Here is a 22,918-nt window from a genome sequence, read left to right on the forward strand (position 1 = left end):
TCCCAGACTTGTTGGGTTTCGTGCTGGGCCTCACAGAGCTGGGTATCGAGCGTCTGAATTAATTCCGTTTGCTCATCCAAACGGTCTTCTGTCTCGGCTACTCGGAGGCCCAGCGCGCCTATTTCTCCGCGTAGCTCCGCCCCCATCGCAGCGATGTCCGCCCGTACTGCTGTAATTATTTCCGTTTTTATTTCTTGTAACCAACCTCGGATTTCTTGCATATTTGCATCCTCCGGGACCCGTCCCTCCCCCGTTGCGAACAACGACGGGGAGAGCGGCGAGGGACTTCCCCCTTGGCTGGTGATGTTCGGGGGCTGGTGTAGTCGAGCTCGCGGCTGGGCCCGTATATGCAAAAGTTTGTAAATTGACTGCCGGGGCTTTCGAAGTCATCATAGATCGCTTATCCCTAGCTTTAGACGATGTTTTCATGCGTTTTTCAGTCGCGCTTGTTAAATCTTTATGCAGTGGGTTTCCTGATTGCTTGGGGCTGGTCAGAGCTCGTGGCTCAGGCAGCCATTTCAGGTGGCGACGTCACTTCCTCCTCCTAAGTAAGTGGCTCTTAAAGCACTCTGACTCAGCCTCTATAAAATTATGCTCCCTGTAAAAAGTGACTTTTTTAATCCTAATGTTTACTGATTCTCTTTAGGCTAATTCCTGCTGAAAAGTGGAGATGAACAAGTGAATAGGAGTTACAAGCAGGCTGTAGCTTGAAGTACTGATTCAGGAACTCTATAGGGAAGTGACGTGAGGACGCTGGAGGAGAGAGAGAGAAAGTGGAAACGTGCAGGGGAGAGCCAGGGACATGCAAAAGAGCAGGAAAGAGCCAGAGATGGATGGGGAGAGAAAGAGGGGCCATGGAAAAGAGCAAGGGAGAGCCAGGGACATGGAAAAGAGCAGGGGAGAACCAGAAAGAAGATGCTGGATGGAAGAGGGGTACAGAGAGAGAGAGGGGACATGGGCAGGAGAGAGAGAGAGAGAGAGACGCTGCTGGGGAGAAACTGGGGGAGACCCTAGCTGTCAGACGGAGAAATGCTGAATGAAAGGAGGGAGAAAGAGGGAAAATGCTGGAAGGAGGGGGCAGAAAGAGGGAAGACACTAGGCAGAAGGGTAGGGAGGAAAGAGGAAAGACACTGGAAGGATGGGGAGAGACAGGACATGCTGAATGGAAAAGGGTCGAGAGAGAGAACTGTCTAGAAGGAAGCGAGATAGAGGGAGACAATGGACGGAAGGATTGGGAGAGGGTAATGGGTAGAAGGATGGAGAGAAAAAGAGGGATGACACTGGATGGAAGGGTAGGAGAAAAAGAGGGAAGGTGCTGGACATGGATGGATGGAGGGAGGGGAGGGAAGACTGGAAGGAGATGCAAATGGATGGAGTGGAAGGGAGAGAGGAGAAATGCTGGACATGGATTTTAGGGGAGGGAAGACAGAGGAAGTACATGCACATGGATGGAGGGGAGTGAGGAGAAATGCTAGATATGGATGGAAGGGAAATTGCTGAATTTAAGGGCTGGATTGGAACACTTTGAGGGCAGATGTTGAAACTGGAGAAAGGATAGGGACAGGGCTAAAGGTGGTAGACAGGACGCATAAGGACACAGGAGGATGGTGGACATGGTGAAAGAAAAAATATCAAATGGAAAGAAGACAATGGGACCAAAGCGAATAGAAAAACTAAACGATCAGACAACAAAGGTAGAAAAAAGTATTTTATTCAGAATTTATTAACTGGAATATGTCAGCTTTTGGAAATGTGCATCTGTGATATTTTGCATGTAAGTTTCAATTTTTCTAGTATTGCTGCATGCTGAGTCTGACTTCTTGAGGTAACTTTCCAGTTTTGCCTTCATATCTGTTGTGTCATGTGTTTTTCATGTGTAATCAAGGTGCAGTATTCTACTAGTGTGTAGTATTTACAGCCCTTTTTCGGTTTTTTTTGTTTCACTAGGTTGTGTACTGGTGTTTTAGAGCCCGGTGTAATTACAGTGCTGCCTTTCCACGCATATGGTTGTAGCTCGTCCTGTCCTTGGAATTAGTGCTGTTATGGTTTGGTAAGGTTATGAGTGTGTTTTTGCACAAGTTTGTGTATAGTGTTTTGCAGTGGAGAGATTGTGTATTGGCCTTACTGAGGTGGCACCAAAACATCGGAAAAGGTTTTAGAGCCTAAATCATGACACAGTACCTTCTTGAAGGATCTACATATAGTCATTCATAAAAGGAGCTCATTGTGAACACTTTCCACCCTAAAAGGGTGTTTTGTGGCTCTATATGAGAATTGTGATATTATGATCCCTTGTTTCATATTGTTGACGGTCTGCATTTTCCGTATGGGTGGTATATTGGTTTATTAGGGTCTGCCCAGTGTTATGATACAGTAAGGTTCTGAGTGTGTTTTTGCACAAAGTTGTGCATAGTGTTTTGCAGTTGAGCAATTGTGGTTAGTATATGCTTTGAGCAACCACTTTATTCTTTGACATATCTAAATTTAATAAAAGGTATTAATTGTGACTATTTTATTTTTACTTATGTTTTTTCTGTGTGTTGTCAAGACAAGTATGGATATAAGCTCCGCCCCTGGCCCCACCCCTAACCCCACCCCATTTAGCCTCCCCAAACAGTTGGGCCACCGACCGCCTATGGTCCAAGTTATGAGCTTCCTAAAAGGAATGCTGGTCACTTCTTTCTAGAAGCAGGGTGAGCTGCTTTTACAACAGCGACAGCATGTGAGCTCATTCATCCCCTCCCGTACCTGAGCTTTTGTGGGTCCTGGCTCCTCTTTTGTAAGAGTTGGAGGTTCATCTGCAACTTCAGAAGATGGCAAGGAGGGTTCTGAAAGGAAAAGAAATGACCGATGTAACACCTTTGCTTCTCTGCATTGTTTCTTCTTTTCTCTTCCTCAACACTTTATCTCACCTGCAATCCCCTTACCTTCCCTCCTCAGCTGAATAATGTTTAATAGCAGAATCTCTAGAGCTCACAATGGCCCCATCCCTGAGTGCAACCAACAAACCCCAACTCCAATGTGGAAACAATCTCCTCAGTGGCCGTCACCAATATGCCCAACTCACCTCTACAAATGTTAGTGAAATAACCTTCCCCTCACCCCACCACTGTACCAGCACTGAAAACTGCATCCACTGAAAAAAAAAAAAGCCACATACAGCAGTAAATAATACTCTCCTACCCCCACGATTAATGAAAAACTCTATCCGCCTGCTAAATTTTAGTGCTAGCCAGCTAACTTAAATAACCAAACCTAGGTGCAGGGGTAGCTGGTTATGCCTGCACCTGGAGATGGCATTTTTTTGTCAACAAGTAGGATTGAGTACGCATACAAGTGGGGTGATGTCACTGGCATGTTCCATAAGGAAATGGGTGAACAATGGAGGTGGGGGCAGGAGACTAGGCAAGGAGAGAGATAGAGGGGGAAATGGGAATGCTGGGGGGAAAATGAGAGACAGCTGGAAAAAGCTGGTAGGTAGATGAGAAGTGAAAAAGACTAAGGACTAGAGGGTAAGAGAAATGGAGAATGAGGGTAAAATCAAATGGGCAGATATAAAAATGCAGAGAAGAGAAAAGTGGGAAACCCCCCATAGAACTAAGATCAGTGCCATATGGATGTAGAGAAGGAAAGGAAGACGAGAGATAAAAAATGGAAAGGCAAACCTGGAAAAGAAATTAGGAGAAGACTGGCACATGGACAGTGGAAGACAGACTAGGACCATTTCAATTATTTAATACTTTTTATGGGACAGAGATGTGCCTACAGAATCTGACTTTCTTGAGGGAATCTCCATTTCAATTTTTGTTTGCATGTTTTTTTGTGGTTCCCTATTCTGTATCAGGTGAGGATCTTTCAACGTTCTGTGTAGGAATTCACAGTCCAGCTTGTTCCAGTTTCCCAGTAGCAAGTATACTGATGCTCTAGGATCCAGTGTTTTTCATAAGTGGGATGGTCTATCATGATTTGGTAAGTTTGCCGTATAGATTTTGAGTGTCTTTTTGCAGAGTTGTGTGTTTAGCAAAGTGTCTGGCCCTATTTGAAAGCAGACTCTGGGACGAGGATCACCAAAAGTGGCCCTTGTCACCCAAAATAAAAATGCTCAGGACTAGTGGTCTCCATATTCTGTAGAGTCATCATACGATATGGTGACTTGTAAACAGATTCTCTATAAAAAATGGAGCTATTCTATCTAGATTCCACTCCCACACAGAATAATTTGTTGAATGATGGTATGAATTATAATGGCAGTTTTATTGGGTAGCTGAAACTGGCTGAAGAGGGAAGGTTTCTTTATGCATAGAAGGCCCTGGTGTCTTAGGAGTTCTTTTACTAAGGTGCGCCGAAAAATGGCCTGCGCTGGTGTAGACACGTATTTTGGATGCACGCAGGTCCATTTTTCAGGACGCCCGCAAAAAAGGCCTTTTTTTTGGCCAGAAATAGACATGTGGCAAAATAAAAATTGGCGCATGTCCATTTTCAGTCTGAGACCTTACCGCCATCCACTGACCTAGCAGTAAAGTTTCACGCATTAACTGGGTGGTAATGGTCTACGCACATAGAATGCCGATTACTGCCCGGTTAGCACCGCATACTGGAAAATTTACAGCATGCTTAGTGTAAGCGCATAAAAAAATGAAATTACCGCCTGTAATGGAAGTGAATTTTAAAAGATTGCTTTTCAACCCTGTCTTGTACGACCATTGCACCTGGGGTCTGTGTTGTTGATTAGAAGTAATTCTGTTTCATTCATTGTTTAAGTGTCATCTTAAAGGATTGCTTTTCTATCCTGCTTTTGTCCGATAATACCCTTTGAAATCTTGTTTTTCTGACCGAAAGTAACTTTCCTTGTGAATATAAAAATAAGTTGGAATGTGAAAGATAAGGCATGTCTCTAACCGATTCAGTTTGTGCAGGGGGGAAACAGGATATGCTCGAAGCTCAAGAGACGAACCACCTGGCCAGTGGGCTGTTTACTTGGGCCGGAAGCATGTGACTGCATCCTCATGTACATTCTGTAGTTTTCCCTTAGAGGCGTTCCTGTAACTTTCCATAGTTTTGGACATGAGATCAACGCCTAATAAAAAGGGAGGGCTTGGCACAGCACAGGGGGGTTCATCTGTGAGCAACGTACGGGCTGCGCAGAAATCTATTCCTGGTCCAAATAGCTCCTAGCTCTCTCGCTGTGTAACGGACCTCCCAGTTGATGAATAAGAGCTTGGATGATGGAGATCAGTGATGATTGTATGTATGTAATTATTGTTTCTTTCCTGGTCAAAGAACTCTATGCATTGCTTAGATGTAGAGACCAGTGATGTCATGATTGTTTATACAGCTAACCATTGTGTTTCTATAGCTAATTACTGTATACAGTGGTGGAAATAAGTATTTGATCCCTTGCTGATTTTGTAAGTTTGCCCACTGACAAAGACATGAGCAGCCCATAATTGAAGGGTAGGTTATTGGTAACAGTGAGAGATAGCACATCACAAATTAAATCCGGAAAATCACATTGTGGAAAGTATATGAATTTATTTGCATTCTGCAGAGGGAAATAAGTATTTGATCCCCCACCAACCAGTAAGAGATCTGGCCCCTACAGACCAGGTAGATGCTCCAAATCAACTCGTTACCTGCATGACAGACAGCTGTCGGCAATGGTCACCTGTATGAAAGACACCTGTCCACAGACTCAGTGAATCAGTCAGACTCTAACCTCTACAAAATGGCCAAGAGCAAGGAGCTGTCTAAGGATGTCAGGGACAAGATCATACACCTGCACAAGGCTGGAATGAGCTACAAAACCATCAGTAAGACGCTGGGCGAGAAGGAGACAACTGTTGGTGCCATAGTAAGAAAATGGAAGAAGTACAAAATGACTGTCAATCGACAAAGATCTGGGGCTCCACGCAAAATCTCACCTCGTGGGGTATCCTTGATCATGAGGAAGGTTAGAAATCAGCCTACAACTACAAGGGGGGAACTTGTCAATGATCTCAAGGCAGCTGGGACCACTGTCACCACGAAAACCATTGGTAACACATTACGACATAACGGATTGCAATCCTGCAGTGCCCGCAAGGTCCCCCTGCTCCGGAAGGCACATGTGACGGCCCGTCTGAAGTTTGCCAGTGAACACCTGGATGATGCCGAGAGTGATTGGGAGAAGGTGCTGTGGTCAGATGAGACAAAAATTGAGCTCTTTGGCATGAACTCAACTCGCCGTGTTTGGAGGAAGAGAAATGCTGCCTATGACCCAAAGAACACCGTCCCCACTGTCAAGCATGGAGGTGGAAATGTTATGTTTTGGGGGTGTTTCTCTGCTAAGGGCACAGGACTACTTCACCGCATCAATGGGAGAATGGATGGGGCCATGTACCGTACAATTCTGAGTGACAACCTCCTTCCCTCCGCCAGGGCCTTAAAAATGGGTCGTGGCTGGGTCTTCCAGCACGACAATGACCCAAAACATACAGCCAAGGCAACAAAGGAGTGGCTCAGGAAGAAGCACATTAGGGTCATGGAGTGGCCTAGCCAGTCACCAGACCTTAATCCCATTGAAAACTTATGGAGGGAGCTGAAGCTGCGAGTTGCCAAGCGACAGCCCAGAACTCTTAATGATTTAGAGATGATCTGCAAAGAGGAGTGGACCAAAATTCCTCCTGACATGTGTGCAAACCTCATCATCAACTACAGAAGACGTCTGACCGCTGTGCTTGCCAACAAGGGTTTTGCCACCAAGTATTAGGTCTTGTTTGCCAGAGGGATTAAATACTTATTTCCCTCTGCAGAATGCAAATAAATTCATATACTTTCCACAATGTGATTTTCCGGATTTAATTTGTGATGTGCTATCTCTCACTGTTACCAATAACCTACCCTTCAATTATGGGCTGCTCATGTCTTTGTCAGTGGGCAAACTTACAAAATCAGCAAGGGATCAAATACTTATTTCCACCACTGTATGTGCTAACCAGTATATATATATATGTACATATTAACCAATTGTAGAATCTAGCTTCCTCTAATAAAGGTTTCATTTACTCATTACGAATCCAAAAGAATCCACTGTAATTATTGGGTAGTCTGTGTTAGTGAGTCAGGCTGTAAATCCATAGCAGATCACCGCCCAGGCCATGTGGTAGCTGGGCGGTAGTTCAAAATTGATGCATGTACATGGCTTAGTATAAGGGTCCCTTATATTGTTAATTTAACAGTTGGGAGAAAGAGGGCTTTGATATGAAGAAATATCATTTTGGCTTGCCACCGCACATATGTAGCTTACTCCCTCCTTTTGCCACCCCAAATATTTCTGTCCAGAGATGCCACTGCTCCCAACAAATACATCTTCTGACATCATTTATCATTGAACTGTTTATTTTTGTTTCTCTGTGTTCGATCTGGCTCTGAAATCCAGCCATGCCCAAACTGTGGCAGAAAAATCCAGAACTCTAATACCCACGCCAAGCATTTAATCTACTTGGGTGCAGATCATAATCAGAATGACTGTGCTCCTAGAGTACGAAAGGATCACCTTAATTTTTTCTGTATTCACTATGAAGCTGAAAAGAAGTCTCCTTTGCACAGAAAGCAAATAGAATGTTAGATATTATTAGGAAAGGAATGGAAAACAAAAATGAGAACATTATAATACCTTTGTATCGGTCCATGGTGCAACCGCACCTCGAATATTGTGTTCAATTCTGGTCACTGCATCTCAAAAAAGATATAGTGGAATTAGAAAAGGTACAGAGAAGGGCGACGAACTGATAAAGGGGATGGGACAACTTCCCTATGAGGAAAGGCTGAAGCGTCTAGGGCTTTTCAGCTTGGAGAAAAGACGGCTGAGGGGAGATATGATAGAGGTCTATAAAATAATGAGCGGCGTGGAACAGGTAGACGTGAATCGTTTGTTTACTCTTTCCAAAAATACTAAGACTAGGGGGCATGCGATGAAGCTACAAAGTAGTAAATTTAATACGAATCGGAGAAAATGTTTCTTCACTCAACATGTAATTAACCTCTGGAATTCGTTGCCAGAGAATGTGGTAAAGGCGGTTAGCTTAGCGGGGTTTAAAAAAGTCTGGACAGCTTCCTAAAGGAAAAGTCCATAGACCATTATTAAATTGACTTGGGGAAAATCCACTGCTATTTCTGGGATAAGCAGCATAAAATGTATTGAACTTTTTCGGGACCTTGCCAGGTATTTGTGACCTGGATTGGCCACTGTTGGAAACAGGATGCTGGGCTTGATGGACCTTTGGTCTGTCCCAGTGTGGCAATACTTATGTACTTAAGTCTGTGAACTCTGAAATGACCCTCAAAGTCTGGGCATACCTGCTTCAAATTGTCCAGTCACTATGGGGTCTGCTAGGTACCACTGAAACTGGCATATACTTTCTTGGAGGTTTCCACACCTATAGCACTGCTGCCTTCTGAGCGAATGCACAGGCCTAAAGGGAAGGTGGCTTCCTCAACTTCATCTAAAGTTCTTGAGAAACAAACATGTCTTCTCAGGCCAAGCACCATTGACTGGATTTCTCCTCTGCATAAAGCGTGCAGATGTCACAGACACACGTAGCAAGGTCTATTCAGCGCAGACAGTGATGTCCCAGTGCAGACATTGCCTGGCCTCTAGCATGCCTCTGCACAACAGCCTATTTTGTCGATTCCGGTGTGTATAGCAGTAGTCAAATCTTTACCCTCTTCCATACCAGACATATTATTTCTTGCAAACTAAGTTTAACAAAATTTTCAGAGGTTACCGCAAGTACATGCCAAATGTGCAGTATAAGCAACCTAGCCTGGCACCATCCCTTTCAATGGGTATTGACTCTCAATGTTGAAGGTGAAGAAGACACTCTTGTGAATGCATCCACAGCATTCAGAGTAGCTCGGGGACCCATGGAGATCGATGTTTTCGATATCAACAGTATCTACACTAAAATCTTTTTGTGCTGCTTTTCATGGCCACAAAGCCCTCTCTTTGACATCTATTAATACATTTCTTGATTAGCTTTCGAAGTTTGCCCTTCTTCGTCAGATCGGAAATAAGCAAATGTGCTAGCTGACAGTGTATATAAGTCAGCTACCACATTTGCTTATTTCCGATCTGACGAAGAAGGGCAACCTTCGAAAGCTAATCAAGAAATGTATTAAGTTATGTCCAATAAAAAAGGTATCATCTTATTTTCTTTTCCATGTTTTATTTTGTTTGATTTCTATTGATAACCTTAAGAGTGGACTAACACGGCTACCACACTCCTCTACTATTTGACATCTATAAAATTAGAATATAACGAGAGGGATCATGGCTGGATCCCAGGCACTACAGGTATCAACTATGGATATCAGTAACGGATATGATCCTGTTGCACTGGGGATCTTCTTTTAGGATACATTGTCCAGAGATATCATCCGGAAAAATAGCCAAAGTGAAATCAAATGGCTCTATGTTGAAAAAGTACTCAGATGGGTGCTCAAGGCCTAATGAGGCCTACACCAGGCTGATAAGAAAAATAAAGGAAATGTGAAAACAACAACAACAACAAAAAAACCCTGACTTGGGAAGCTATCTGGAATAGCATCACACAACAGCAAAAGGATTTTTATGAACTAACTCGAAATTTTAAAAAGTACTGAGGCAACCATGACTGAAAATGCATACAACTGGCTCTGCAGAAAACTAAAGACTAACATGGTCCCGGATACTAGTGGCAGGTGGGAATAGGTGCAGGTGCAAAAGCTCTGTATCTGTTCTAGAGGAAAGTTCTCATACAGGCTCTTTTGGATGACATCACCTGTCTGTGAGGATTTAACTTGTACTCGGCAAATATCCCAAAACGCTCAAACTGGAGGAGAGATATGTTGAAATTCAGTCTGTGAAAGGAAACCCACACCGGACCATTGAGGGAGCCTTGCAACCGAACAATAAAAAATGAAGACAGTACCGTATGACAGTGTTGGAATTAAGCAGAGGAAAAGGTAGCAGAGAAAAGGAAAGTTTTCAAAAGTGATTTGAATGATTGAAGAGGCATGTCAGCTCTTAGGGATGGCAGAAGGTTGTTCCAAGACCCGGGACCTAAATAACTGAGAGGTATTACGGGAGAGAGATAAGTGATGAGCCGTCGGCGTTGGAACAAAGAGCAAATTCCCTGAAGAGGATCGAAGGGCGCATGAAGGAGTGTAAGGAATGGTAAAATTATGCCTTACCTGATAATTTTCTTTCCTTTAGTCGCAGCAGATGAAACCAGGAACCAGTGCGTTTTATCCGTCTACCTGGGTTTTATCCATCTACCAGCAGGTGGAGATAGAGAACTAAACTGAAGGGAGGCATACTAGCCAGCCAGCCCCTCATCTCTCTAGTATATGTCCCATCACAGAGCCATAAACAGGCAGCAATTCTAAACAAAACTGCCAACGTCCTCAGAAACCACTAACCACAACCGTGCAGTCTGTCCAAATATATAACTATAACAAGACGTCTCAAGGCTATGAGACACGAGGTGTCCAAATCACACCTTTTGCTGTTTGTAGCTGTACTGCAAAACACTCTTCTCTACTTTCTCTGTTTCTCTCTCTTTTTTTAAAATGGGAATTCCAATCTGAAAGGTAATCACATGCCAAACTCGACACAGGGAGCCATGGCAGAAAATTTTGCGACAGAAGACAAGAGTGGGATCCTGGATTCATCTGCTGCGACTAAAGGAAAGAAAATTACCAGGTAAGGCATAATTTTACCTTCCATAGCGTCAGCAGCAGATGAATCCAGGAACCAGTGGGATGTACAAAAGCACTCCCTACATAGGGTGGGAAGCTGTGGCTCCCTGCGTCAACACAGTCGCCCCAAACCTCGCATCCGCAATGAGCCACAATATCTATTCTGTAATGCTTAGAAAAGGAATGCAAGGACGCCCACGTAGCTGCCTTTCAAATTTCTTCCGACAAAGTACCCGACTCTGCCCACGAAGTAGCTTGAGCTCGAATTGAATGAGCACGAAGACCCATCAGAGGAGAACAACCTACCAGGATATAAGCCGACAAAATGGTATCTTTGATCCATCGTGCAATAGTAGGCTTTGAGGCGGCCTCCCTGCGGCGAGGGCCTGCTAGAAGAATAAACAGGTGATCTGAACGTCTGAACTTGTTGGACACATGCAAGTACCGGATCAGCACCCTTCGAACATCCAAAAATCGGAGAGAAGCAAACTGATAATCTTCCTGGCGAAAAGAAGGCAAAAACAGGTCCTGATTAATATGGAATGCTGATACCACTTTAGGAAGAAATGAAGGGACTGGTCACAAAGTAACGCCGGCCTCCGAAAACCGAAGAAATGGTTCCTGACACGACAAGGCCTTAATCTCCGAGACCCTGCGAGCAGACGCTAGGGCCACCAAAAACATCGCCTTAAGCATCAAGTCCTTCTCCGACGCCTTGTGTAGCGGCTCAAACGGGTCCGGAGTACCAAATTTAGGCTCCAATTGGGACACGGACAACGACAGAGGGGCCTAAGATGAAGACCCCACGCAAGAAACGTGAGACATACGGATGGGCTGCAAAGGAGAACCCAGAAAGACGACCTCTGTAGCAGGAGAGCGCTGCCAGCTGAACTCAGAGGGAATTACACGCCAAACCCTTCTGAAGTCCCTCCTGCAAAAAATCTAACATTTGAGAAACGGAAGTACAGGCAGGTTCCCATCCCCGAAGGGCGCACCAACCAACAAAGGTACGCCACACTCGAGCATAAGCCATTGTCATATAGTGCTTACGGGCGCGCAACAAGGTAGCTATCACCGCGTCCGAATAGCCTTTCTTCCTCAATTTCGACCTCACAAAGGCTAGGCCGTAAGACCAAAGCGGGAGGGATCCTCCATCTGCACCGGACCCTGATGGAGAAGGTCCGGCGACAGAGGAAAGTGAAGGAGTCTCCGCCAACAACTGGATCAAGTCCACATACCATGGACGACGAGGCCAATCCGGAGCCACCAGAATCACCAACCCTTGGTGACCGCTGATCCTGCGCAGCACTTGGCCAATCAGAGGCCAAGGAGGAAACACGAAGAGCAGGCACGCCTGCGGCCACGGCTGAAGAAGCACGTCGATACCTTCGGAGCTGACCTCCCTGCGTCTGCTGAAGAATCTCGCTACCTTGGCATTCCAACGTGATGCCATAAGGTCGACCTCCGGCAAGCCCCAGCGACAACAAATCTGTCGAAACACGCTGCTCGACATCTCCCATTCCTCTGAATCGAGCAGCTGCCGACTGAGGAAATCCGCTTGACCTGCAATATGGACCACCGACAGAAGTCGAATGTGATTCTCCACCCAAGCCAGAATTCTGCTTGCCTCGGCTTGCAGAGCTTGACTCCGAGTTCCACCTTGCTGACTGATGTAGGCTACTGCTGTCGTGTTGTCTGAGAACACTCTCACTGGAGACCCTTGCAGAAGGCGCTGAAATGCCAGCAGGGCGTTCATCACTGCTCTCAACTCCAACCAATTGATGGGCCAGGTGGCACCCTCTGTCGACCAATGACCCTGTGCAACACAAGAGAGACAATGAGCCCCCCATCTGTACAGACTGGTGTCCATCACCACCACCACCTACTGCGGGGATGCCAAAGGCATCAACTTCCTCAGGTGGGGGGGGGGGGGGGGGAGGAACCACCAGGTCATACTGCGTTGAGCCCGTGGTAACCAAGGGAGCCTCCTCCAGTAATCCTGAGACACGGGAGACCATCGGCTCAAAAGGGCCAGCTGTAACAGATACATGTGTGCTCTGGCCCATGGTACCACTTTGAGCGTGGCTGCCATCGACCCTAGCACTTGAACATAGTCCAACACTCGGGGACTCGGTAGTTGCAGGAGACTCCTCACCTGAGTGACTAATTTGAGCCTCCTGCTCTCCGGCAGGAACAACCACCCTTGGGCTGTATCGAATCATACCCCCAGGTATTCCAGTGTCTGGGATGGGCGAAGGTGACTCTTGGAGAAGTTGATTACCCAACCAAGGAATTGAAGAACCTCCACTACCCGCTGAGTTGCCAGGAGGCTTTCCGATTCTGACGACACCCGAATGAGCCAATCATCCAGATAGGGATGAACTTGAATCCCCTCCTTGTGCAGATAAGCTGCCACCACTACCATCACCTTGGAAAAGGTGCGTGGCGCTGTGGCCAGCCCAAAGGGCAATGCTCGAAATTGAAAATGCTGGCCCAACACTGCGAATTGCAAGAATCTCTGATGAGGAGGCCAAATCGGAATGTGCACATAAACCTCCTTGAGTTCCAGTGCTGTTAGAAACTCCTGAGGCTGTACTGCCATGATCACCGCCCTTAGAGTTTCCATGTGGAAATGGCGAACCCTGAGAAACTGGTTCACCTTCTGGAGGTTGAGAATGGGTCTGAAGGAACCTCCTTTCTTTGGAACCACGAAAAAAAAGGAACAGCGACCTGTGTGAGTTTCTGGAGTCGGCACTTGCACAATGGCTCCGATGCCAGAAGATCTCTTAAAGCAGCCAACACTGCTGCTCGCTTGACAGAAGTAGCACACCGGGACTCCAAGAAAGAATCTCCGACCTGTGCTGCAAGCTCTATTTTGTAGCCTTCCCTTATTACATCGAAAACCCACTGATCTGAGGTGATCCTGGTCCACTCTTGGAAATAATGGGTCAGCCGACTCCCTATTTTGAATTCCAAAGAGTGGACTGGCGCCCCATCATTGGGCAGGGTGAGCGGCTGCTCCTTGTCAGGAAGCTGTCCTTGAGCCTTTTTTATCACCACGAAAGAAGATCACTGCTGAAATCGAGGACGTTGGAATGTCTACCCAGTCGAAAGTGTCTAGCCTCTCAAAACCGAGGTCTCTTAGTGCCGGCCCGAGGTGAAGCTTTCGGCCTGTCTTCCGGCAGCCGCCGAGACTTGGAATCTCCCAAGTTCCTGACGATCTTCTCAAAATCTTCTCCAAACAAAAGTTTACCCTGAAAGGGCAATTTGGTAATGCGTTGCTTAGACGCCATATCCGCAGCCCAATGTTGAAGCCACAGCAAACTCCAGGAAGTGACTGCCAAGGCCATGAGCTTTGCCAAAGTATGCACCAAATCATACAATGCGTCCGCTAGGTATGCCAGAGCCGGCTCCATCTTGGAGACGGCCACCAAAGGACCGGAAGCCGTGTCCTGTTCCTGATCAGCAGCCAGTTAAGCCAATCTAGAGAAGCTCGAGCCGCATAAGAGCTGCAAATGGAAGCTTTAAGGGCCAGAGCTGAGACTTCAAAGGCACGCTTCAGCGTTTCTTCCAGATGGCGATCCTGCATATCTTTTAATGCAACCCCCCCTTCAACAGGAAGGGTAGTTTTCTTAGTGACCACTGTCACCAAAGAATCAACGCGGGGAAGTTCAAACTTCTCCGCCTGACTGCCCTGCACTGGGTAAAGACGGCTCATAGCCTTGGCCACCCTTAGGGGTGTGTCCAGCTCTGACCACTGTGCCAAGATCATCTCCTGAATGGCCTCATGAACTGGAAAGGCTTTAGAAGTCCTCCTCATGCTCGCCATGCGCACATTTACCGCAACAACAGCTTGAGCCTCAGGCTCCTCAATGTGCAAAACTTCTAATACAGAAGAAAAAAAGAGAGGTCAGCTCTTCCCTATGAAAAATACAGATCGCAGAAGGATCTCCTCCACTATGAGTTCCCCCTCCTCCAAATCCTCCGTGCCCATGGTCCTAAACGAACCCCCGTAGCACCCAGGCAGAGAAGGGGCGAGAGACATCGGTACAACAAACTCCACCGGACCCAGAATCCAGGCGCCTGCGCTTGTGAGCCTGAGTCAGAAAGACCGGCAACAAATTTGCACCAGTTCCCAGCGGGGCAGCCCCAGAATCCCCCAAAGTCCCCTGAGAAGCAGAACAAGAGGGAAGGGAGCGCTTCATCAGAAAAGCCTGATGAAGTAGTAAAATGAACTCAAGGGAGAATCCTTCCCGTGCATCAGCAGGTCCCACCCCTGGTGCCGCTGGAAGCACAGACGGCCCCCCCATCCCCCTAGAGGCCTTGGGGGGGGGGGCGGGGTTCTAATCCAGTCAAGTCTCGTCTTTGAAGACAGTGGGGGAAGGAGCCAGAAGCCACGAATCTGAAAGCGGAGCGCCGGCAAAATCCAAGATGGTGCCTGTCTCCACGGTCCCCGCGTGGGAAACCGCAGCACCAGAAAAAGTACTAAACTCTTCCACTCCCTGTTCAGCGCAGCCCACGCTACAGAGCCCTGCCACCGACCTGCGCTGCCCACAGCGGGAACAGCACTTACACTGCACTCACTGGATCACTGGGGAGACAAAACTCCCTGCCACAAGCAGCCACTGACTCTCCGGTCCAGAAACAGCCACCACCTTTTGCAGCGGGGAACTCCCGTCCTACACAGGCTTGCTTAATCAAGTACTGCCTGGCTGCACTCTTTTTTTTTTTTTCCAGAGGAAGTTAATAGCAGTGTAGCAAAGGAACAGGGAGAAAATCTTCGCAGGGTGAAGCAGGGACAGCCAAGCAGTATGCTTCTAAGGGGGGGTCAGAGATCACACACACACCCCTAGCCTCAACTGGCCAACAGCCCAGGAGACTCCAAAGGCCCTGTGAATCCAGGAGCTGGGACAGATCTGTCTACCACCTTTAGATAGAGATATACTAGAGAGATGATGGGCTGGCCGGCTAGTATGCCTCCCTTCAACTTAGTTCTCTATCTCCACCTACTGGTAGACACTATGGAACAGACGTTTATGCAAATAAGTAGGAGCAGAGGGATTCCAGCACTTAAAAGTCAGCATGAGAAACTTATATCTAACATGGTAGGAAACTGGGAGCCAGTATTCAAGATGGAGAAGAGTAACATGGTCAAAATGGTATGCGCAGTGTATGAGTTCGTTTTAGAGAGCAGAGTGGGAAGCCAGCATACGGAGAAATACAGTAATCCAGCCCAGCGATTACCAATGCCAAGATAAGAGAACATATTGATTTTGGTGATAAGAAAGGCCGAACTGAACATATATGCGAGACTGTATAAAAAGGATGATTTGGTCACATTATCAATCTGATCTTCAAAAGCCAATTTGGAATAAAAAATGACACTTAAAATTCTAACAGATTCATTGTAGACAAGTGAGGTACCGTCAATTCTCTTACCTTCTAGGCTCTCCTGCCCCAGGGTTGGTGGCTGTGAGTCATCTGTTCTGAAGTCAGATGTGTGTGCAGGACTTAGTGATTCACTCGGCTGGGGGCTGGGACTAGAGTTAGTGCTGCTCTCCACTTTCAGCGGGTATGCATCTGACAGCGAGCTCTGGTTACTGTTCTCATCTGTAAAGCATATAGTCAGATCAATGTGGAAAAGCATTTGTGTGTTTTGACATCACATGTTTTTTTCTTTCAATATTTTTAGGGCAACCGAGTGCGTAACTCTGAATGTATACATCATATATGTCCAAAACTGTATGGCTGAAAAGGGGGCAGGTCTTGGGCATTTTGGGGGCAGTGCAAGTTACATATTACATATGAGCATAAGCAGCAATAGTCAGCCATTAAACATATATACAGGTTATGGGAGTAATTCTATAACTTAAAAGCTAACATTTACATGCTAGTTACACAAATAATTGTTTAGAATACTAGCACATATATGCCACTATTCTGCCTAAGCACCATTCTGTAACTATGTGCATATCTTCAATACATGAGCAGGGCATAATGTTACGCATGTAACTCACAGATAGATCGCTGGATTTAGGTGCACACACTTGCACCGGCTCTAAGGCTGGTGCATGCATATCTACCCTGTTAAACTAGTCAAACATATAAACGGCGAGTGACCGTACTCACTCGCAAATGCGCAGTAGAGACTTCCCTCTCTATCCCGCCCCCGCGTCAATACGTGATGACGGGGGGGGGGGGGGGGGGGCGGGACAGAGAGGGAAACTGCGCAGCCGAGGTTGCTACCGCTCCCCCCCCCCACTCGGAGTCGCCGCCGCCACCCCTCCACCCGGCCCGGTCCCTCTCTTCCCTTCTGAACTTACAGATCCATTCGCCGAACGCAGCAACGCACATCAGCTGAGCTGCAGTGAGCCCTTCCTTCTTTGCCTGTGGCCCCGCCCTCCTGTGACGTAACGTCAGCGAGGGCGGGACACACACAGGCAGAGAAGGAAGGGGCAGCTCAGCTGATGTGCGTTGCTGCGTTCGGCGAATGGCTCTGTAAGTTCAGAAGTGAAGAGAGGGCCCGGACCAGGTGGAGGGGTGGCGGCGGCGGCGACGACTTCGAGGGGGGGGGAGCGGTGGCGACTTCGCGGGGGGGAGGGGAGCGGTGGTGACCGCGGGGGGAGGAAAACCTCTATACCAGCCTGTTTTTACGGGCTCAACGGCTAGTATTCTATAAAGGAAAATCGATGCCTACAATTGTTTATAGAACAGGCTCCTACCAGGTGCCCCCTGGGCTCTTGTTCATAGGTGTATAGTTCTAGAATTACTCTCTATACGGGCAATCCTATGATCTAGGAGGCCTGCATTTACGCACCCCCTTTGCACGCAAGTGTACACTTACCTACAAAAGAACCAGCAAGGTGCCTAGGTGCTATTCTGTAATGGTGTATGTAAGGGACATAGCACAGAAATGCAAGGGAGCATATACATGGGCAGGGCTCCCAGTTCCATGTGTAATTTACAGCATACTACAAGTTATGCATGTCCCTGTCACATTTACATGCTTGCAGTTATGCCATACTGCGGGTGTGTTAATCCTTAGGGTGCCTAAATGGAGGTGCCCAGTTGTAGAATCACCCCATAGGTCTACTTGGGAGATAGAAAAAACAAATGCTCCTCTTTTTATTTCACAGTTTATACACTACTCCATCAAAGGTACTAAGAGGTTTATAGTCAAAAGAAATAATAACTGAAAATAAACCACAATAAACAAACAATAATAATACATAAAATAAAAGATACAGCAATCACTACACTTAAATAAAATTATGCCTAACAAATTAAGCCTGACAATCAAAAGCCTGTTGAAACAGAAAAGCTTTCACTGACTTACAAAAAAGCAAATAACTTTTTGTTTTATGTAATGACTCCAGAAGCAAATTCCACAATCAGGCACCCTCTACAAAAAACATCCTTGTTCTATTGTCTTTTAATCTAATATGTTTAAAAGATGGAACAACCAAAAGATACTTCTCTGCTGAACTCAAAGGGTGAGGTGGATAATACACTCTCAGGCCTGTAGCGAGGGACAAGGGGACTTCATTATTCAACATTTAAAAAATCAAAACCAAAACTTTAAAATGGATCCGCCACCTGACGGGTAACCAAAATTTGCAAAATCAGAGAAATATGATCAAATCTAGAGGTATTAGACAAAAATCTGACTACTGCATTTTAAGCCAGTTGGAGAGATTTGAGAAGGTTAGCTGAAACCCAACAGTGAATTACAATCATCTAAACGAATAGCACCACTAAATAAATATTAACTTTGAAACCATCTAAAGTAGACATTTCAAATAATATGCTGCCTGTCCTGCTGAATATTAGTCTCAGTGGATTTAAAGGAAATCAGTATGCATAGCAGGTAATGAGTGATCAACCTACAAGTAAGACTGTCAACCTCCCACGGAAGACAAAATACTCACATTTTGCATATTAAGAGAAGGTATATCCCTCAGAAAAGGTTTCATAAGGTAAATACATGTAGAAAGTAATTTTATATACATTGGATTAAGTAACCTGTACTCACAAAAATAGGGCCAGGCAAAACTGTACTGGTATTCTATAAAACGGTGCAGCAAGAGCCATACAGTTGAAAGGGTCCTCGTATCCCTACTAAATGATCTTCACAGAAACTGAGGGATTTGCCTTGATGTTAGTACTGCTAGATTTCTCAGCAGCCTTTGACACTGTGGATCATGATATCATGCTAGCATGACTGACAGAAACAGGTATCAACGGAACAGTACTTGCCTGGTTCAGATCCTATCTATCAGACAGGCAACAATTCATAATGTTTGGCAACAACTCATCACCACCATGGACACTGACCTGCGGGGATCGATACTGTCACCTATTCTATTTAATATGTACCTCAAGCCACTAGCTCAGCTGATCTGGTCAATGGATACTCAGCTCTACATCTATGCGGATGATGTGCAGCTACTCATACCCACGGAACCTGACTTACAGCCTTGAATAAACTGATTACCTGTCTAACATCAATTCAAGAATTGGGCTAAACACAACAAACTTTGCCTGAACCCAAGTAAAACCAAGCTTCTCTGGGTCCCTAACACAAGTGGATACATACCTGACATCAAAATCCCTTCTGGGAAGTAGGAACTCCCCCTCAAAACACAAGTCAGGAACCTTGGAATACAGTTAGACTCAACACTTACTCTGACTCCCCAAATCCAAGCAACCTTCAACAGCTGCTTCTACTATTTGCGACAGCTATGCTGCCTCTCTCCTTACATCGAGAAGGGAAATCTTATCCCAGTTGTGCATGAAATGATAACATCAAGACTGGATTACTGCAATGCACTATAAAATGGTCTGACTACAAAGGGCCTGCACCAGCTCAAGTTGATTCAGAATGCAAGACTATTAGAAGGTTGCAAGCAATGTGACCACATCACACCATTTTTGCAAAAACTTATTGGCTACTAGTACAATACAATTAGTACAATTAGTACTAGTACAATTTGTCTGATCTTCAAGGCCCTGAAAGAAAATGACCCTGAGTACCTGAAGAATACGATGATCCTTCACACACCGCCATGGACACTAAGATCCTCTGAAGGACTATCACTAACCACACCCTCTCCAATGTGATACCCGCAAGCGAGCCTTCTCCGGAGTAGCCCCCACACTCTAGAATGCACTGTACGAAAGGTTCAACTTAACACAAGACTATCTCTACTTTGGAAGCAGGTGAAAGCTTGGCTCTTCAACCAGGCCTTTAATAAAAGAAATAACCAACTTGTTAGTCTCACTCACACACACAAGGACTGACTCGAGCTGCACATACTGCAGCAGTACCCTGTTGGAAATAAATATATTGTGTTTCCATATAACATAGGTGTAAATGTATAGTTCAGGCTCTAACTAGCTCTTTTGTAACAGAAAGAAGTACATTATAGCTGTTTGAATTATTAGACTAAAGACTTGTGTTTTTCTGTAAGAAGCAGGAACAGGAGAAGGGGGAGGAGGAGGGCTTGTAAAACTACCTAGACCCGGGAAAATCTTTAGTCAGGCCCCAGAGCTGAGATAAACTGTTGCATGAGGCCATGAAGGAAGTGAGAGACCAAGGCCAAGAAGGCGGGAAATGGACATCTGTGAGATAGCAGGGAACTATGAACAAAGAAAGCAAAAGAGAGAGGGAAAAGAGTGAGAAGTCCCTGCTGCTGTTAAGCAGAAAACTAGCAGACAGGCAAGTGACCATTGGCCAATGAGAAAAACTTAGGGGCAGACACTTAAATGTAACTATAAAATCTGTGGAATCTTATAGAAAGGTGTGTGTGTGTGGCTCACAGTTTAGAGCCACAGGGACGCACATCCATTCTTGCAAGGATGAGTTTTGATTTTTGAACAATAAATTACTTAATTAAGCCTTGGTTCATCAATCTGATTTTGTGAGTCCTATTTTTGTATAGGTTATCTGGGGGCTATTTATAACAACTCCTACCCTAGCTGAGATAACATTTACCCATCTCTCTAACCTCATGTGCAACTTTCTTTAAATCAGTCACCTTACTTTCTAACTTTTCTTACTCTCTTACCTATCTATATGTTACATCTTTGCTTCACTATCAATTATAATGTTCTATTACTTACTGTATTGACATTGTAAGTAGTATACTATTTATTTATTTATTGCATTTGTATCCCACATTTTCCCACCTTTTCGCGGGTTCAGTGTGGCTTACAATATGAGATGAATGATGGGAATACAGTTGTTACAAATTGGTTATGGATTACATTGTGCAGAGTAATGCGAGACAATCGAAGTGTCGTTAAGGAAAGTAACAAAGGAACACAAACATTGAAACGATGGAAGGAGACAATGGGAGCTTAAAGGGCGATCATAAGGCAAAAGACATATGGTATACATATTTCTGTGAGAAAAGGTATGAGTGATGTGAGATTACGGGGGATGAGAGTTCAGAAGTGGATGTATGATGCATTAATGAACAGTAAGTGTGGACTTTATGTCTGTCTGAATTAAGATGACTTGGTTGGGCAGCCGATCTCTGAAAGCCTTTAGAGCGTTCCAGATCGCTCTTAATTCCAGGAGGTTGATCTGCAGACCTTTTTCCTACATGAGCTCCCCACCCCAGGAGAGATGCATCCATCGTTAGCACTTTCTGTGGCTGAGGAATTTGGAATGGTCACCCCATGGTCAAATTGGATCGAATCCCTCCACCACTGAAGAGAATTCCGAAAACCAGTGGACAGTTGGACTACATCTTCTAGATCCCCCGCAGCTTGAAACCACTGGGAAGCTAGGGTCCATTGAGCATTTTTAGGTATAACTTGTCTGGAATGTTTTTACGTTTGGGGAGCGTGCCAGGTGCCCTTGACCTGGATTGGCCACTGTCGGTGACAGGATGCTGGGCTAGATGGACCTTTGGTCTTTCCCAGTATGGCACTACTTATGTACTTATGTACATATGTAGCTGTGCCATGGGAGTTACATGAACTGTAGAGGCTATGTCCCCAGAAGTCTCAACATCTGCCGAGCCATGACCTGCTTGGACGCTCGAACCATGGACACCCGGGACAGAAGGTTGTCCGCCCTTGCCTCGGGAAGGTAAGCTCGAGCTGTCTGAGTGTTCAACAGGGCTCCAATGAATTCCAATTTTTGGACTGGGGTGAGATGGGACTTGGGATAATTTATGACGAACCCCAGTAGCTCTAGCACCCGAAGAGTCATACGCATGGACTCCAGAGCACCCTCCTCCGAGGTGCTCTTCACCAGCCAATCATCGAGATAAGGAAACACATGCACTCCCAGTCTGCGTAGCGACGCTGCGACTACAGCTAGGCATTTGGTAAACACTCTGGGCGCAGACGCCAGGCCAAAAGGCAGTACACAGTACTGAAAGTGCTGTGTTCCTAGCCGAAATCGAAGATACTTCCTGTGAGCTGGGAGTATCGAGATGTAGGTGTAAGCATCCTTTAAGTCCAGAGAGCATAACCAATTGTTTTCCTGAATCATGGGAAGAAGTGCCCAGGGAAACCATCCTGAACTTTTCTCGGATAAGAAATTTGTTCAGGGCCCTTAGGTCTAGGATGGGACGCATCCCCCCTGTTTTCTTTTGCACAAGGAAGTACCTGGAATAGAATCCCAGCCCTTCTTCCCCTGGTGGAATGGGTTCGACTGCTTGGGCCTTTACAAGGGCGGAGAGTTCCTCTGCAAGTACTTGTTTGTGCTGGGAACTGTAAGAATGAGCTCCCAGTGGACAATTTGGAGGTTTGGATTCCAGATTGAGGGTGTATCCTGACCGGACTATTTGAAGAATCCACCGATCGGAGGTTATAAGAGGCCACCTTTGGTGAAAAAACATCAACCTCCCCCGACCGGCAAGTCGTCCGGCACGGACACTTTTTCTGAGGCTATGCTGAACTGGAGCCAGTCTAAAGCCCGTCCCTTGCTTTTGCTGGGGAGCCGCAGAGGCCTTAGGTGCACGCTGTTGACGAGAACGAGCGCGCTGGGACTGAGCCTGGACAGGCTACCGAGAAGCAAGAGTGTACCTATGGCTAGCATAGGAATAGGGAGCACTCCTCTTCCCTCCAAAAAACCTCCTGGATGAGGAGATAGTAGCAGAAGACGCCCGGCGGGAGAGAGAATCCATAGCATCATCGTGCTTTTTGAGCTGGTCAACCAGATCCTCTACTTTCTCACCAAAAA

The 22,918-nt window shown here is 46.0% G+C and overlaps 1 protein-coding gene across 5 annotated transcripts in view; it reads right to left on the reverse strand.

Moving 5' to 3' along the window:
• Positions 1-22,918, reverse strand: part of BCL7B (BAF chromatin remodeling complex subunit BCL7B) — a 122,532-nt gene that overhangs the window by 7,502 nt on the left and 92,112 nt on the right. For all 5 annotated transcript variants that reach the window (XM_030222471.1, XM_030222469.1, XM_030222467.1 and 2 more), the window contains 2 exons: positions 16,159-16,329; positions 2,749-2,828 (listed from right to left, as the gene is read on the reverse strand). In XM_030222471.1, the coding sequence (XP_030078331.1) occupies positions 2,749-2,828; positions 16,159-16,329 (251 nt within the window). The remainder of the gene's footprint in view (positions 1-2,748; positions 2,829-16,158; positions 16,330-22,918) is intronic.

Source organism: Microcaecilia unicolor, chromosome 13 (assembly GCF_901765095.1).
Source record: "Microcaecilia unicolor chromosome 13, aMicUni1.1, whole genome shotgun sequence".
In the NCBI taxonomy this organism is placed as follows: domain Eukaryota; kingdom Metazoa; phylum Chordata; class Amphibia; order Gymnophiona; family Siphonopidae; genus Microcaecilia; species Microcaecilia unicolor.